The 12,546-nt window shown below is 41.6% G+C and overlaps 1 protein-coding gene across 3 annotated transcripts in view; it reads left to right on the top strand.

Moving 5' to 3' along the window:
* LOC111262136 (uncharacterized) overlaps positions 1-12,546 on the top strand; it is a 111,417-nt gene that overhangs the window by 27,137 nt on the left and 71,734 nt on the right. Inside the window, exons 1-3 of one of the 3 annotated variants that reach the window (XM_022836165.2) lie at positions 7,751-7,872; positions 9,564-10,550; positions 12,318-12,513. The exons of 1 other annotated variant lie outside the window; for it this stretch is intronic. Coding sequence is in view for 1 of the 2 variants with exons in the window: in XM_022836171.2 (XP_022691906.1) it covers positions 10,438-10,550 (113 nt within the window). In the remaining variant the exon portion in view is untranslated. Of the gene's footprint in view, positions 1-7,750; positions 7,873-9,172; positions 10,551-12,317; positions 12,514-12,546 lie in introns of those variants that run through there. One more of the 3 variants, XM_022836171.2, reaches the window with a different exon arrangement.

Below are 12,546 nucleotides of genomic sequence, written 5' to 3'. Positions count from 1 at the left end.
TACTTGGTAGCCGGCTAGATCCCAACTCCGTTATTCCCGCCCTGTCATTCTAGTCTGCCATCTCGTATCTATTTTGTTTGCGTTCTCTTCCCTTTGGGTGGTAAGCGCCCGATGGCCGACACAACAAGTAGTACTTGAATGGGTCGCTGTAATACGCCGGCGGCGGAGTGGTACTAGCTCACGCTTGCCACGTGTTTCCCGCTCTGTCAGCAACTGCCTTATGATTATTGTTGTAACATCATCCCCATCAAAATTTTGAGAGAAACTCGCTCGTTTTTGACCGAAGAGTCAAAGCATTAGAAATGCGCGTAGTGAATACCAGGTGGCACCTGTAGTGCCGTAGTAGAAACGATCAGCCAACTAATGTTAGCAACAGCGATGGTGGTAAGGTCCTATACCAATATTAGTTTACAGGAAGAATCTAGAGGTGGAGCTTTAAAGCAGATCAAAGCCCAATTGGTTGCCAAAACTGTGATACGTTGTAGAACGTGCCATACGTAGGCATATCAGCCACGGCCGAGGGTTTGAATTGTCGATTGATAATGGAAGATAATGTTCCTTTTCAATAGCGAGACAAAGCACAAGATAAAGATCAAGAAAGACCAGGAGGTCTTCACACTCTGATGTGATAATATAATGCAAACGCTACCTGACACCATTGAAACGATAACATCTATTTCTAATCTAAATTCAACATTTTTTCTTTATCAATGTTAGATGCGGGACAGAAATAGCACCAATCGATTCGTATACTATGCATATAAATATATATATATATATATATTGATGTGTCCGGTATTTCATTTCTCTGCCTAAAAACCAATGGATCTACTGGGCACTTCAACAAACGCACACAAATTTCAAACGGGTGAGTCATTTCGAGGCCACAGATGCGTGTTCTGGTTGATGATAGGAAGACGTTAGAAGTGTGGGAAAATGTATAAAAACGAGGCAGTGAAGAAAGGCAACTCATCACAGAAAGCTGTACAATGTACATACGGTTCACCACCTGTGGTTGACTGGACGGCCCCGTTTCGGTTGTAGCTGTTTACGGCCCTCCGATGGCGGGTCTTCAGTGAAGACAGGTGCTCTAACCGAAATTCACGCCGGTTGAGCTGCTAACAAACTGCCGGCTATCACAGCCACCCAAACTGAGGTAAATAAAGAAAGACCGGCGATACGCCGTCAACCCGCAGCTGCAAAGCAAATTGCAAGAGACAAACGAATGCAATCATTGAAGCAATGTTGGTTACATCACCCACCTCCGACCAATTGCCTGATGAATAGCGACCATGAGTGGGACCATTTACTATAAAGTCAGGCACGTATCTACAATTGGACCAGAAAATGTCAGACCCATAACTTTGACCCAGCCACTTGTTACGGTCACCATGGGACAGCCGGGAATTAGCCTAATAGCCACTGGCTGTAACGACGTTTCAGTTTATTTCAGCCGACGAATAGAAGTTTAATCTCGAAGTGCTCAGTGGATAAGAGTCGATGAACTGCGGTTACCGAAAACATAATGGCTTCCATCCTTCTGCTTAGGTTTTGTGATTCGACAATTATCTATCCCTCTTTAGAGTAGATACACCTTTTCTGGAATATGTAGCGTAAGAGAGCATTTGTTAATAGTGGACTGTATCAAGTGGCTTCTGAAAGTCGAAAATTGCTAGTAGTGGCTTTTTGGCAATGATAATGATCATGGTAGATGCCCATGAGGGCATGACAAGGGCGCATCGAGCATGCCTAATGAAATGGCCACTGCTGTACCCTCTTGGCAAATTTGAAGCACGCCTTGTTTTCCCATTTATCACTTGCGTTTACTTTGAGTAAAGAACGTATTATATACCTACGGTTAACACGACCTTAAAGTTTCAGTTGGTTTCTGGACGCTTTTTCAAAAATGCCTGTGATTTTTTTTGCCTATTATTACTATGTTTTTGTTCCTGTTCATTCTCTTCCATTCCATTGTGGAACGTTAACTGGTAGCTAGCTATATGCCCATTGTTTTATGTACATGAGACGTAAGCATGTAAATCAACCGCCGTGCTTATTATTGACTTCCGTGCGGTCTAACACCCGCTCGTACTTTTAAGTGTCTGTGCACCAATGCCCGCTTTTTTTTTTCAAAACTGTAACAACACTTTCGAAGTATGTAACGTATGCTTACATATGCCCCCTTAGATCGTTTGCAATCGATTATTACAGGTTAGAATTATGCCCACCAGCTACAGGTACGCGAATAGAGAAGCTATGAAGTGAGTTTTGTATACCTTGAGTGCCGATACAGGGATTGCGCGCTCCTATCCAATGGGAACCTGTGCAAATATAGACCGATATGTGTCTCGTTTACGCACGCTGTCGGAAAATTGTTAGTTTATAATTGACACATAGTTCGGACGGGAATTACGACAGTTTATCCGTCACAGTTCGATGAGGATATCTTACTTATTGCATCCAAACAGAAGTTGGTGACAGCTAAGCTTCCAACATTTTTCACCCCAGTTTCACTCGTCGATGTTGACACTCGTACTAAAACTGCAGACAGTATGCCGCAAGATGTCGGCACCATCTTTTCGTTTGATGATTCTTTTACTGCGACTTCATACGCTTCAGGCTCTTAGTTGCAACAGCGATAGTATGATGATGCTGTACAGACAATAGAACACCAGGTGGAAATCGGAAAACGTTCAACGGAGCCGATACGATTATCCGTTAAGTGAGCCGCTATCCGTCATAATGACGCTAACGATAATAAAAAGCAACTGCGCTTACACGACGTTGTCTTTTCTTACAAATAATCGAGAGAATACATATACATATATATATATATATATATGCGATAACAACACGTACGACTATGTAATTGGTCATCATGGCAATGTCAATTTTGTAAAAAGTGAAAACTGATGTACAATATGAAATCACTGATATGTAAAAACATATATTAGTAAATAACTAAATATACGAAACAAATTAACTTAGCTCTAGTGCCACAATGCACGCATTTACACATAATTAGGGAAAAAAAAAAACAATTTATAACATCTATATTCACAAACTGACGTTACAGCATCTACAAATGTAGGGCTTAAACATTGGCTTAAACTGAAGTAACGACATCTTGTTTTGTTAAATTAATACTACGCAAAGTTGGCATGCGCTTGCTTTATGTGAAGCTGTCTGTCGTTCGCTCTACGGAACATTGAAGAAGCACAAGTTACCAAATGCCAACATCGTAAAATGTCTCTATTAAAAAAAGAAATGGGCAACGCTTTGTTCCGTACCTTCTCAGCCATACGTCTGCACTAAGTAGAGACTTGTCTTCGGACTGCCTCGAAGAACCTTAAATTGTAAAAGGAGTGGACAAAAATAGACAGCGGAAGAAAACGTTATGCTCGTTTGGTTTAGATGCAACTTGAGTGAAACTGGGCGCGATCGTCCTCTGCTGGGTGAGACAGACACAGAACTGGCCGAAATAATGAGCAAAACCCATTAGCGTATTATCTAATAAAGCTAATCTATCATAGCAGAAAGTTTACTGTTCGGAAATATCATAAAACAGCCAAAGCCTCCTTTTCTTCTTTAATATATCTTCGTTGTGCTTTAATATATCTGGTGTAGCATACCTTTAATCAGAAATTCTTTAAAGTGTAAAGATCTACAATATCCGAACAGGCTTTGCTAGTACTGGAAAAAGACGAAGGCAAAAAAAAGTCAATATTAGGCTGTTTTAATAATCGATGAAATTTTCGATCCACGTCTATCGTATTGGATAGGTTACGTAAAGCTTCTGGTATATTTCGACTTGGGGGGGGGGGGGGGCACTCGCATAGGTATCAATATTCATCCTCTTTTCATACCAGATTTAAAACGTACGAGTACGTATGTAAGTAGCCTTTGGTTTCACGACATAGAACGAACTAGTACACCGGTTCTGTAGAACTAAACGACTTAAGAACCATAAATAGATGCACCGCTATTTTTGATAGAATAATAGGAAATAAGTTTTAAAAAAATCCGTTATTAATAGATTTAATCGTAGTTTCCAGCTATCGATCGAATCTGCTTTTTGACCGTTCGTTTGTTTTTACGTTCGACCATTTAGGAATGACATGAGAGTTTCTCTCTACGCGGAAATTTTCAGCAAAGATATTTTCGCCTATATGGTGCCTAGCGTAGGATTTATCCAGAAAGGCCGTAAAATATCAAAGCCTAAAAATATATTTGTCAAGGCTATAAACTTCCCATTGTAGAGGTAAAGCTACACAATCCACTAAGTGGCATTAACTTAGCATCCAAGTCTCTGTTTACGCTACATTGTTTAGTACAAAAGTTTAGCCATAGGCTCCTTTATTGGTGTTATTTTACAGTCTATTTTTATAATGGACATTTCATCTTTAAATTAAGTACCATTTCAAAATCGCAGAAGAAACACAATCCTTAATGGTCTTCTCTCGCACATACAAGATATAGTGTCTCTATAACACTCTGTCTAGCAGTACTTGATAATAAAAGTAAAACGGATTGCTTAAACTAACGACTATATATATATATATAGTCTTTATTTTATATATATATATATGTGTTGTGAGTAAGCTATAGCTTACTCATAACAATAGAGTCACCCACTGTAAGCAAGTTCGAACTTAATGGGATCTTATTTGAGGCTCTTGGTCCTAATTTTTAATTGAGCTTAAGGCTAGGCTTGAAGGCAGTACCTGACATGAAGTACGAAGCACTTACAGGGTAGTAGTATTTTTTTTGAAGAATGCTTTGTCTTCAAGACTTTATCTAAACAAGAATGGATACTTTCAACAAACTTGCATATGATAGAAACGTAATTTCTGACAGTCACATTTGTTCAATATGGTCAGTATCTACCACGATTACAGTTTCTCTTCGGGATGCAAATTACTAACTAGCTCATACTTTAGAAACACTTTCTTACTTATAATACTAAAAACGTACATCAAAAAATAATTTTTGGAACATCTTGATGGACTTTCAAGCTCCTTAAATCTAACCCGATTTAGTCTAAATCCAAGCATTTTTTGCTTTGCCCCATTCAAGTATTCTCGCTATTTTTGAGAAGCCGCAGGAAAACAGTAAGCGATGTAGATCGTAGACTTGGGACAAAAAAGGAAATTTATAATCTTAAGAGTTCATCCAGTGCAGTGGATAATAGCAGATTTTCACTTAGGATACGAAAGCGACGCACTGCTGTTCGTTAATGCCTCCTACTAGAAACAGCCCGCTAGAGCTCTTTTTTTCTAATTTGAATGAACTTTCTTTAGAAAATCAGCCAGCGTCAAACGAGGAAGATGTATAAGTGTGAGAAATTAATTCACATTGGTAACAAGTTGGTGTTTTCCTTAATAATTCGACCGTTCTTAATCAAAGTAACAGGCTCTCTAAATGTTCGCTTTTTTTTGTTATTAGCACAGCTATAGCGGGTTCAGATTGACGTGAAGTAACTTGACGTTCCCTTCATAATCGATCTCGAATAAGTGAATCGTGTTGAGAGGTAATTTTTCTTCCCTATGGCGCGTTGAAGCGGGGATTGTTTTTCATGATTTGGATCTTTAATAATAATAATAGTATGATAGATGAGTAGGTGCCAAATCTATAAGCTACGATCTACAAATAAAGAGTAACGAAGTAGCATAAAACTATAGATTCCATTATTCTAACAGTAGGGATTATTTCTCACGTTTTCAATCTCCTCCGTCTACAACGATGTTGAATTTTCTGAGCACACTACTTCAACTGGAGACAGACGACCTTGGCAAAATGCTATCCTCTGAATGTCGATGTTAATCGAGAGGCCAGCGTATTAGGATGCGAGGGTTCGAGGGTAAACAGGAGAGGGAAATATCTATCCAGCTCGTTTGATGATGTCACCTTGCCACGCACGCTAGTGGCTAGTGCCCGATGATTCAGCCATCGTTGCTTGTCCCTGTTCTCACATTAGCGAACTGCCAGCCCAAATGACCGCTAAATTGGCGTTTTATTATAGCCAGAAAGCTAATCAATGAAGACCTGGCCATAGAAATCAAACTTAAAACGAAAGAAACGCCGATTCAATAGTTGGGGACAGCGAGGGGCTTAGTGAGAGAGACGATCTATTAATGGAAGAGAAACTTTATATTGACCTGAATAAAAGGTCCATTCCGCCGCGTATGCTAGTTATAATGTCATCAACTTCAAAAATCTCAGAAACGCTTACTAATGACATGTCTGATGTGAGTTCTTAGATTACTGAACAATTCAATGGATGAGGCGAACAAAAGTGGCAGAACCGAAAAACAAAGACCAGTGGTATAAATATTATTAAATAAATATTACTCATATGATTACGATGTTTGTATATAAGAAATTGTGTTCATTGTTCTCTATTGGCTACTTGGGTGAAACTTTATTTATGTTACTTTTATGAATGGTCGTTTTAGCTCAGTTTTGCTGGTTTTCCGCTATATTAATTATCACGTGCGAGAATATCGCCATTTTCTAAGTGACTACTATTAGCAAAAAGGTACTAGCGGGATTAATTTTAACAAACATCGGCCATTATTTAGGATTACGTGATGCCTACTATTTCTTCTAATATAAGAGCCCTTGTAATAAAATTCGTCGAAGAACCGTAGCGTCGGCATTCCTTCCTACTACAAGTAGGTATTCATCATCTGACTATCTAGAACAATGTGGCGTTTCATCTTTTTTCTTTTCGTTCGCAAAAATCGTGCCCCAGCAAAACCCACCCAAGCTGATACTGGAACGATGATAATTCGGCGCCTTTTTTTGCACGAAAATTATAGTTCGATTGTAGGAAAAAGCTATTGTGTTTAATGTTCAATCGTAGGTTGTGAGTCTTACAGGTTTTCGAGTACTGTTCTCTTGTTGCGAAGTGCCTTGCGCCCGGCTTATCCAACCGCGTTCTTGTTGCAATGGTGCGACGGGTAACAAACTAAACTTAAGAACACGTGGTAATACAGATTCGGATACGGACATAGACACACCTGGTCTTATGCCAAGAGCCAGCCGTCTGATGTAATGTCTAAGGGAACGTACATTGTCCGAGCGAGGTGGTTCAGCGCGACGCAGGCCGACATTCACGTCGGTGGACATCATACGATTTGCAGATTTTCTCATCCTTCTGTTTATCCAGGGCTGATACTGCCGCTGCTGCAGTCTACTTACTCGATCAGACCGACTGGCGGGCAACGCGGACATCCGTACCATATCTACCTGATGATACATACCATATCTACATGATAATATGATAGTTACCGCCGCCATCATGACTACCAAAAGGATCGATGGCAGAAAACACATTTTCGTCTGAACGGACTCTGTTCTGCCTCCCTGAGTCGCTCGCAAATTGCCCTAGAGAACAAGCACATGCTGCTACGACTGGAGCCATACGGTTCAGTCTGCTACTGTGGGGAGTGTGGCCTAGCCCTTTTAGCCATATCCCTCCCACCACCGGGAGAGGTGAAGTTAATTCGTATCTGCTGTCTTTGAGGCTTAAGCTAGGTAGACTGCCGATGGCGGATGCTGTGTGTGAAACTGTTAGTATAGGTCATCGAGTCGACCTCGAAAAGGCGGTTTCGTGTCGAGCTACACGACAACTACGGGAGCCGCGCGCGGGCGCAAAGACAACGAACGTGTCTAGCCTCACCTAACCTATCCTATCCAAGCTAGCCAACCTAGAAACAGTCTGCCTCGACTAACGGTCCACATACAGCTGCCGTCATTCGTCCAATAGTCTTGGCCCGTGAAGGTTGTTTCCGTGCTTCCTGGCAAGTTTGTCGTGTACGAGTGTCCGAAGTGGCTTCGCTGGGAGAAATATTCATTTACTCAGTGAACGTGAGGAGATTGTTGACGTTTAATTTTCTCATGGGATTGTTTTGCCATCTTGGATTGATTTACTTATCGAGCTATTGTTGTTACATTGATAGGTCTTGTATTTTCAATACAAACATATCGAACCTTAAGTGGTGAGCATTAGCTTTAATGCAGCTTCGTGGTCCAGATGCTCGAAATTCAAGTTCATATATACTGTTGTCTGTGTGTGTGTGTGTGTGTGTGTGTCGCACTCGTATACCGTGTATCAGTTAGTTTGTCCTTGATTCGCGTTTACCGGGTAACCTATCGTTTGCGTTGTCCCGTTGCTCAGCGCATCAGGTGCATTCAGCTGATGGAGGGCGAGTGGAAAAAAAAAAGCAAAATAAGTAAGGCCCTGTAAATCGCGAGGGAATCCTTGTGCGAAATGCTCATGTGTCTCATCACTTCACTGCATTCGTGTCGTGCAATTGTAATCCTTTTTGTAGCTATCGATGGTTATCTCCAAGGTGACTGCTCCGGCGAGCGCTACAAATTACTGGAAGTTGGTGGACGCGCACTTTGAAATGCGTCGCTCCCCTTTCCCAACGATTCGTTCTGTTTTCGGCGTTGCTTCTGCTGCTATAATAACAACTAATGCCGCAGTTAGCTAGTTCCACATTGCGCGAACTTCATGCCGTTGCCTCATCTTTTCTTTCTCTATTTTCAACAATAGCGGCTCGCGCTGTTATTTTCATCCCTCGGCTCAACCGTCGCGATCAGTCGCGACTTCCGACGAAGTGGATTTCACTTTTAGGAGCTTTGTGATCAAGCCATTTGAGTGTAATTTACGCCATTATTTGATTGTGTCGCCTATCTGATGTCAGTGTTTTTGACGTTGTGTGTTCTAGTTAATTGATCATTACTATATTTTTGTTGTTAAAAATGAAGCGCTAACTCGAATTATTAGCAGGTTGATGCTAGTAACGATTTCAAGGCTTGCAAATAGGGAAGCTTTGCAGTATCTGAAGTGTAAAAACCCTCTTCTCCACGAACACTTTATGACAGGGGCTTTTCGAGGATTTAACATTACGCCGAGCTGATCAGCCGCTAGTAACCGGACAGTCCTCAAAAGATTTTTTAGCTGTAATCCACTAACAAGTACCACATCCATGCTCCGTTCATTTTTGACCCAGCGGGCCTATATCGATCGCCGTTGCGTTTGGCCGCTTCTCTTCTTGGGTTACCCGCCCGAAAAAGTAGTACTAATGCAAGAGTGGTGCAACCCTTCGACTGAGTAATGGACATTTCGTTCGTAAAGTTATTGCTAATGACAAGCTTCTTCGCACCGAACGCCAACGCAGCAATCTGTTTCATTAATGTTTCTCAATGTTTTTTTTTTATTACTTTACGTGCCGTCGTAACGTTACCATTGTTGCCCTGCAACCTTTACGTGCTACCGCTGTTGTTTGCCGAAGGCACCAGTTAATCTGCGTCAGTCCTGCTTCATCCATTAATGAATGGCTACTACCACACGCCGGCCTCTTCTCGTATTCAAATGTAATTCGTTCAGTTTTTCGACCACAGCGTCTATGGGATACGATCACTGCTTATGCGAATCGGTGCCGTACTTCAGAAGTATCTAACCACAATCAATTTGCAACGTGGGTGCTTTACTTGTGTTCGACATATAACGTTCCGAGTGTGATCTCAACGATTTGTCTCTGTCCACGCAGACATTGCAGGTATCAAGTGTTAACGCGTTCATAGCCTAGGATGCCCTCAGCAAGCTTCGTAATCTCTCCGAACTCCCCGGTCTTCGCTACGGTTGACGAAAGTGCGTTCTTTTCGGGCTCGCCACCCCGCTTGATCCTCGGCTTCTTGCCCCTATAGCCAAATCGCTGTTCGTACCGATCTAAGTACCGCTTGCAGTAAAACTCCAGCAATAAATTTATTAGAATAACCCGTTACGTGCATCTCAGCATTATGCCACGTGTGCCTATCTGAGATTGTGACCCACTAAACGACCAATAACGTTAGCAGTAACCACGTCAACCCTTGTTGGTGCAAGGGCTGATCGTATTGAAAAGGTTAATAGTCAAAGTATAATTGAACGTGAAAAAAAAAAGTTGCACTAGTTCAGCCTCCCGTGCCGGGACCGCAGGTCCCAACAGTTGGGAAAGGTCCCAGGAAATACCACAAGCAATAGACGAATGAACAAGCCATCCACTTGTGGCCAGGTTAAGTTCCGTCAAAAAGTTATTGCGAGTTTATCTATAGAATAGCAAAACAAATATCGATCTAGTGCGAAACGTGCTAAAAAGAAGGTCCACTCACCACTGACGACAGCTCATCATCAGTGAGATCACCTCTAGTGTAGTTGGACTAAATGTGACTTTAAGTGTATCAGCTCATTCCTGTAGTACGCGACAACAAAAATACGTGGTTCAGCGAATCGTCACGTTTTGGCTGAGCCAATAGCAGCAGCATCACGTAATTGTCTCCTTCACATTACGCTTCTTCTGTAGCAGGCGAGCTCTCCCTGTAAACAACTTCGTTTCGAACACAAACCCAATTGATCGTTTGAGACACCGCTGTTGATTGGAAAGGATGACTTACACGCCTGTATTCTACGCCTTATACCCCAACGGGCGTCCGGGAGCTCAGCGACGATCGACTAAGTACGAACACCTACAGGGTGATCAAGTCATCGAGGTCAAGTGGTACGTGGGTACAGGATAACGATTCGCACAACGTAACTGCGCTCATATACGTCTCGTTGGTCTCGCGCATTAGACCCACAAAGAAACGCTTCTAAGCTACTGTATCTGCCGAATCTGCTTTCAAAGCTGAGTGCATGCTAATTATCTAGGCCGTAAAAGTGGCGAATCTATTTAATATGCTGTTCAAATAGGCTTTAGTTGAATTGCGTACGCTTTATTATGTCTCGTTAGTTAACGAATACTGCAGTAGTCACTAGACGAACCGGTGACACGATATAGCCTTTTAACTAGTAGAATAGGCCCATATAGGCGAGATCAGGTCGAAATGTCCTCGCCACGGAGTAACGATTCTGTTGCATTCCAAACCTACTGAACAACAGTGCCCGCACTACAAAGTATTCTGTCTAGCTTTAATCGACTACGTCTTTGTCAGGCCAATAATTGTTCGTATCGACAAGTTGAGGTTAGAATGTATCTTGCAAGGAACAGAATTTGCAATGAAGAACAAACTAAACAAATCAGAGATTCAGGGATCTTACAAGAGATTACCTACATCGTTTTTTTATGAGACGATTTTGCATGCTGAATAATGTATTTGCTGCAGCGAAACTACAGAAACATAACTTTTTTACTAGCCTCTGTTTTCAGATTGTCGACCTTAGCGAGTGATTTATATTGGACAGTCTCAATCGTTTATAGAATCTTCTATGTTTACGCTTGACTTCGAGCATATCGAAATGATACAATTCAGGTTGTTTTATTGGGCTTCTAAAACGACCCATAATAACTTGTCTACACAAAAATTTGCAATTTCCGAGTCTCACCTAAGGGTAAAAGTGACGGCGGGTGTATTAAAACGCTGATTGGATTTATTAACGCTGAGCATGCCATCGAACAAGATATATCGTAAAAACAGTACGTCATCCAATAGAACAGGCAATGTCGTGGCTACACTATCTTTGCTAGTGAACTAACGAAAAAAACGTATAACACAAAACAGTAATCCATAAATAACATCTTTTCAACACTGCAAAATAAAAAAAATAGGACATTTCCCGGGACTATTTTCGAGCGCTTCGACCTTTCCGCAAGATTCGTGCAGTGTCGTTTTTACCGTCGACAAACACATGGCTAACTGAACGGCCGTAACCAGTTGACCGCTGCAGGCAAATCAATCGTGTACAACTGATTATGCCCCCTAATTGTTTTGCAGAGTCGTGAGAATTTTTATATAGAGAAATTGTCGGAATTGGTTATTACCTGTTAAAGCTTTGCTGCCTTGTCGGAAGCTTCTATTGACTGTCTAAATATGACGCGTCGTCTTTGGGATCAACCTAGGGGTAGATTGACTGCTCTTTTATGTTATGCTTCAAACCAGTTGATTGGTTTCGTATCTTTCGATGCATCCTGAGTTGCGTTTCGGCAGTCGATCTCTGGCAAAGCAAAAAGGCGACAGATAAAAACCCAAATCCTTGCTACTCTCACCATTACAAACGCTTCCTATTGCCATTTACGTGGATGGAATTTGCTTAATGGCAAAATGGGCTTGCTTTGAGACTAAATATGAGTAAGTAGGTAAAGATCGTTTGCATTTAAGCTAAAAAGCGGGGCTAAAAAGATATTATCATAGGCAGACATCAAGTCAATGCAGGCTAATGTAGGAAATCTCTCCGTTGAATATTGCTAGCGGTGGACATCGCAAAGCGCAAAGGCATTAATCAGCGCCTCTATTCAATACCTAATTCAGTGCTTTTTTATATGGCATAGAATTCGAGCACAGAACGAGACCATTCATCAAATATGCTCCAGCGATGGAATACGTTTTCCCACAATTACGGAGTCCATCGTCGACGTTAATCCAAAAGGTTGAAACGAATAAGCCAGATGGCGGGAGGAGGCATCGAGCTCCACCAAAGACGAAAGGAAAAAGCAAATCTATATGCATTCTGAAAGCTTAGCACAGGTACCGTATCAGTGAAACGAAATTGACTTTACT

The sequence above is a fragment of the Varroa jacobsoni genome, unplaced genomic scaffold (assembly GCF_002532875.2).
Source record: "Varroa jacobsoni isolate VJ856 unplaced genomic scaffold, vjacob_1.0 scaffold_629, whole genome shotgun sequence".
Lineage (NCBI taxonomy): Eukaryota > Metazoa > Arthropoda > Arachnida > Mesostigmata > Varroidae > Varroa > Varroa jacobsoni.
This window is presented reverse-complemented; position numbering and strand designations above follow the sequence as displayed.